This window comes from Trachemys scripta, chromosome 9, assembly GCF_013100865.1.
Source record: "Trachemys scripta elegans isolate TJP31775 chromosome 9, CAS_Tse_1.0, whole genome shotgun sequence".
In the NCBI taxonomy this organism is placed as follows: Eukaryota; Metazoa; Chordata; order Testudines; family Emydidae; genus Trachemys; species Trachemys scripta.
Window position 1 is genome coordinate 10,903,864 of NC_048306.1, and position 6,000 is coordinate 10,909,863.

Consider the following 6,000-nt stretch of genomic DNA (forward strand, 5'->3'; position numbering starts at 1 on the left):
CAGTCTACGGGAGATACCTTTCTTCTACCATCAAAGAAGGGTCTGTTCTATGTGTTCCCCCCCCCAATGCCGCTGATACTGAGGGTGATGAACAAAATCAGACAGGCCTGGCCAAAGTTCTCCTAATAATCACTCAGTCTCCTGAACATTCCTCATCTTGTCACAGGATGTGTGTCGTGTGCCTCATCCCACCCTAATGCTACTCTGCCTCAGAATATGGCTCCTTGATTGTTCATGGGGTTAGAATCCCCCTGCTCTATGGAAGAGCAACGGGTGTTACTGAATAGTAGAAAGAGGTCAGCCGGTCTGGCTTACCTGCAGAAATGGAAGAGATTCTTTCATTCGGGTGATGTTGTTGCCACCTTCTGCCTGATTCGGTGCTTCTTTCAGTTATCTTGGATAATCTGTTGGTTCTGAAGACATCAGGGTTCTCGATTTAGTTCAATTAAGCTCCTCTTGGCAGTAATATGAGCCTTTCATCCTTTTGTAGAAGAATCCTCCGTTTTTGCTCACCTGGTATCATTTGGGTTTATTAAGGGTTTGAAGAATCTCTACCCTCCAGGTTAGGGACCCCACCCCAATCTGGCACCTCAATTTGGTGCTCAGTTTCTTTATGTGACCTCCATTTGAACCAATGGCAGCCTGTCTTCTGCTCCATTTATGCATGGAAACATTCTTTTTAGTAGCCATCACGTTGGCTCATAGGGTTGAGGAAATGGATGCCTTGATGGCAGATCTCCCCCTTTATGTTATTCTTCAAGGACAGTGTCTTTATCTTCACACAATGAATCCCTAAGGTCCTGTTGGAGTTCCGCCTTCATTTTTTTCCACCTCCATGTATTCATTTACCAGTTGTTTTTCCAAAGCTCCATCTTTCTCTCTGCAGGAATCCTATTTTCCTGCCCTGTATGTTAGAAGAGCACTGGATTTCTACTTAGATAGAACCAAGCATTTAGAAAGTCACCTAAGCTCTTCATTTCCTTCATGGATAGATCCAAGGTGTCCTCGATCTCTGCTCAGAGACTATTGAGATGGATATCTGGATCTATTATCACTTGTTATGTGGATGCAAGCGTTCATCCTCCCCACCCCCCAAGGGTGATAGCACATTCGACCAAATCATAGGCAACATCTACAGCATTACTTAAGAATGTGCCAGTTTGTGAGCTGTGTAGGGCTGCTATCTGGGCTTCAATATGTATGTTTTCAAAACATCACACCCTGATCCATGCTGTCAGATCCAATTGAGGGGAGGGATAGTTCAGTGGTTTGAGCATTGGCCTGCTAAACCCAGGGTTGTGAGTTCAGTCCTTGAGGGGGCCACTTAGGGATTTGGGGCAAAATCAGTACTTGGTCCTGCTAGTGAAGGCAGGGGGCTGGACTCGATGACCTTTCAAGGTCCCTTCCAGTTCTAGGAGATGGGATATCTCCATTAAAAAAAAATAAAAAATGTGACACTTGTTTCTGCAGTGGTATCTTCAGTTCTGGTCTCAATTTTGAAACTCCCTCCTCCATCCGTGGATTCTGCTCAGAAGTCACGTGAAGTGGAGCGTCCATAGGGACACCGTTCAAAGAAGTGGTAGTCACCTTGTGCAGTAACTACTGTTCTTCGAGATGTGTCCCCCTATGGGTGCTCCATGACCCGCCCTTCTTCCTTTCTGCTAGGGGACATTTGGCGGGAGAAGGAATTGAGGGCAGTTCACCCACACACCCCTATAAAGTCTTGGTGTCTGGCATGAGGAGGCCTGGGATGCATGCATGGGCAGAATGGACACTGCTAACTGAACATCTCCAATCAAGGGCTTGATGAGAGGCACATGGGCACCTGAAGTGGAATGCGCATAGGGAGACACATTTCGAAGACCTGTGGTTACTGCACAAAGTGAGTAACCTCTTCTGCCCATTACCGGAGCACCATCCATTCTGTGCAGTGAATGAGGCAGGAAAATGTGGGGGAAAACGGTACGTGGTAATGTAATTAAAGACTGTATCGTAATGCATACGCAAGGGGGCCACATTAAAGTCACACGGATGACTTTAATTCTGGCATTACCTAACTTTTGAATGCTTGACTTTGGAACCTTAATGTTCTTTGACCATATTTTTTTGCTTATAATGTGAATATATGGTGCCGCAAGTTGTGTCTTAAATTTTGTAGACTTAATTATTGTGACTTTTACGTAATTTATGCATGTACCATCCTTTCAGATTGAAGCAGACTATGCATGAGATTGTAATGTGTTCTTTGCTAGTTTAGGTGTTAGGGAGGACAGAAAAGTAATACAGCCAGCATCCTCTCTTTTAAACGCTATACATAATGTCTGTATTCAGCAATGTGCACACAGTGTGTCCTGCACAGATCTATAGCAGGGTTCTACTAAGTCTGTTGTCTGAAACTGCTTTTCATGATTCTGGCTTGCTCAGTGGGACATGTAGGTGATATATGTGACAAGCTGTTCAAGTCCGTAAAAGAAAGATGTGGCACATAACAATGGTCTATGATTATGCTGTTCAGAAATCAGGCGTGGAAAGCCCCAATGGCCCAGGGCCTAGTGCAACCCAACAGCTAAATCATTCTCTTAGGACCTGAGCACTAGTGTAGGAAGAGTATTCACAAGGATGAACTCTAGTAGAACAGCAGTTTTTTTCTTATTGAAAAACTTAGTGGCCACTACAGGAAAGTTCTTGCTGTCCATTAAATTGAATTCCCATATACATGCTGTGGTACAGCATCTTAGTGTTACTTGCCTGTGGAAGGTAATTGTTATAAATGTATTTCTAATATGCCCTGTCAAGAACCTGGTAGTGTGCTGTGACTGTCTGCCTTGCTGAAGGTTTGTAAAGGCGCCCTCTTTATGTTGCTGTTGATATCCCCACATGTGAGTGGAGGATGCTGACCCAGTGACTTCCAGGGTATCAGAAGTGGCATAAGCAAACTTCCTCTTTCCTTGACACAGCTCAGCTCTAGGAGTTTCATGCTTAACCCTGTAGCCCTGGAATCCTTTCTGAGCAGTAACTAGCAGTCAGGAATGAATGCAGTTCTCTTGAGCCAAACGTTCCATAGTTCTAGGCTAACAGCCCTAGAGTTCCTCTCTATTCTTCTGACAGCACTTGCAGAATATCTGTCTTCCTTACTCTAGATACTTGTAAATAGTTTGGTAAAGTACAGTGTAGACTCAGTCTGAAGTTTGGCAGTTTTCTGGCTGTTTCATTATTGTTGTTGCACTTTGGAGGATCACCCTGGGCTTTGTCCAGGGCACCAGATCTAGTGAGAAAAATGGGGTTAAAGGAGTGTTCCTCTTGCCCAGCTGTGTTCCACTGCTTCCCGTAGACATGAAACAATGCCTTTTACGACTCTAGGAAAGGCACTCAGCCAAAGACAAGGCTCCCTTCAGAGGCCACAGAAAGGGCAAAAGACACCACTCCTCCTGAACCTGCTTCTGCGAAGGCTTATTAGTGCATGAATCTGGGAGGCCTGTACAGGCAAAAGCCATTTTTCTACCTCTGTGACAATGACTGATGCTAAATCCCAGGCTGAGAGGGGTCGAATGCTTGTAAAGCTGCCCTATACAAAACCATGGAAATATGTTCCATTGGCAAATGATCCAATTTCTTTGAATGGAGCCAAGGAACACAGTAAGTTGGCTGTTCTCTGGAGCAACAGATTAAGAAAAGGCCTTGTGTGATCATTTGGAGGTCCTGAGAAGGACAGGACCGTCTCAGACTACAGCCAGTTGGACTAAACTGCATCCAGTCACTCTTCTGTGCAAAGCACTATGGGGCAACTTTGAGGGATATGGCCTCTCTTTTTCTAAATTCCATCTTTGGTATTGAATTGTGGACCAGTGTTTGTATTCTGGTGCAAAATGCTTTTCATTTATTATTAATTTACTTTTTATTTATTTTTTAACAAATTCATCTCATGGGAGATGAGAGACTCCTGGTGAAGGCGTTTCATACATTCACTGACAGTAATATTGGTAAAATTGATTAAAAGTACATTATTAAAGTAACTTGCTTTTCCTTAATCATCCTGTACTTCCCCCCTGCCTTGTCTTTGGGTATCCCTTCAATAAATGTGTACTGCCTTCTGAATAGGGGCCTTACCAACTGAGTCATGATCGACCGGGGAGAGAGGGGAAGTTGACTAGAATATTTATCATTTCAGATGTTAAATAGAGAAATAGTCACTCCTAATATTGAGATGTAATGAAATTCACAAGAAGCTTGGGGTTTCTCATGTCACAACAGAAGAAAATAGCAGATGTATTAATAACTGAGAAGTTAACTAATTATTATAATAAAAATAGCTCTCTTCTGTTAAACCCCTAGATGCCAATTCATCAGAATCTGAAGGAGTTACTTGCCATCAGAGCTGAGCTTCAGAAGAAGGTGGAAGACTTGCAGCGAGAAGCTGCTACCCGATCCATTTCTTCATCATCAGATAGAGGGTCATCTCCTTCTCACTCAGCCACCCCAGTGCGCACTTCTGTCTGATGTGCAGCAAAAGCCATGTAAAACCATTCATGGCAGGTGATCTGCATATATATGCTTAGAGGCGGGTGGAATATTTTCCCTGTCTCCCAAGGATTGTGAGTGACTTATAATTGCTATCAATCTACATGCCTTATTCTTTGTGTCTGTTCCTGTTATGATGAGGCCAAAAAGAGCTTCAATAGTTGTGATGGTATTTTCTGAAGTTGGCAGTTCCTGTATGTGTTTTGACATCTCTCGCTAAATCATCAATTGTAAAATTAACTTTATTTTGAGCAACCAACAATTTAACCATCTTAAAAAGGAATCCATCTGTCAGACAGATAATGTGAGAGGCTTTTTGCTGCCTTGGGTACAGAGGCTGGTTGAGAAACCCAAATGAAATGCCATGTAATGTTTGTGCTTAATCAGAACATTGAGAGAAATTTTCTGAATGGGAGCTCTTTATTTAATGCAGTACATTATTTTTATCTAGAGCAACTGCTATTATTCTTGGGGACATATTTAAGTAATGCACTTTGAAACAGATTTTAAATTAAGTATTTTCCAGTGCAGCCAATTTTACATTTTGAGTAAATATGCCATTAAGAATGGATGGTAATGAAGGTAAACAGGATTTGCCAATTAATACACACCTACTGGTACTTGTATGATGTAATATATTTGGTGAAGCATGGATTTTAATTTTTTTAATGCCTTTTTTTACAAGTTTAAATAAATCTTTTGACCGTTTATTGTCCCGTTTTACCCTCACGAATAAGGGGTAAGCTTAATCAGGTCTGTCTTGTACTCAGTAACTTGTTTTCTAGCAATTTGGATTAGAAGAACATTTGAACTGTGTAAATTGTATAGTCTGTATAGTTCCACGTATTTTAAGTGTGTCCTGTTAAACATATATACACATTTATGTACATGCATATGTGGTGTTAAACATGCACACACTTCATTTGCATGTTATGGGTTCAGAAAATTGATCCTGCCTCTCCAAATGTTTTGGAAGATATAAACTGTTACAACTTTGATGTTTTTAAATAATAGGCGCTTAATTGGTTTCCTTGAAATAATAAAGACGGTTTTGGTTTTTTGGTTTTTAAATGCTGCCAATGTTTTCTCTCTGTTTTCAATCATTTATCCATATTTTTATATCAAATCTTTATTTCTCATTTTATTCCAATCCCCTCCCAAACCATTTTTATTTCAGAACTGTTGGATCAATGCCATTAGTGACATGCAGCCTTTGAAAAAATAATTCTGCAGCTGCTTTCTCAGCAGGCGTGGAAGTAAAACATGCTTGAAATTTCCCTTTTTTCCTTCCTACTTGACCAACATTTCACAAGAATCCTAACCTCCTCCTTTGAGTATTCAAGATAATGTAACTCCACTTGCTGGCCTTGAGTTGTATGATTCAAGTGCTGCCAGGAGGAATTAACCCTGCTTCTTGAGAATCAATTGGTTCTATGCACTAGTTGTAGTTCTTACTGTACATGGATAACCATTGTCCAGCTG

The 6,000-nt window shown here is 41.5% G+C and overlaps 1 protein-coding gene across 7 annotated transcripts in view; it reads left to right on the forward strand.

Moving 5' to 3' along the window:
* Window positions 1-5,598, forward strand: part of MTMR1 (myotubularin related protein 1) — a 60,547-nt gene extending 54,949 nt beyond the window's left edge. For all 7 annotated transcript variants that reach the window (XM_034780640.1, XM_034780633.1, XM_034780634.1 and 4 more), the window contains one exon: window positions 4,333-5,598. In XM_034780640.1, the coding sequence (XP_034636531.1) occupies window positions 4,333-4,497 (165 nt within the window). In that variant the 3' untranslated portion in view covers window positions 4,498-5,598. The remainder of the gene's footprint in view (window positions 1-4,332) is intronic.
* The last annotated feature ends 402 nt before the right edge of the window (window positions 5,599-6,000 follow it).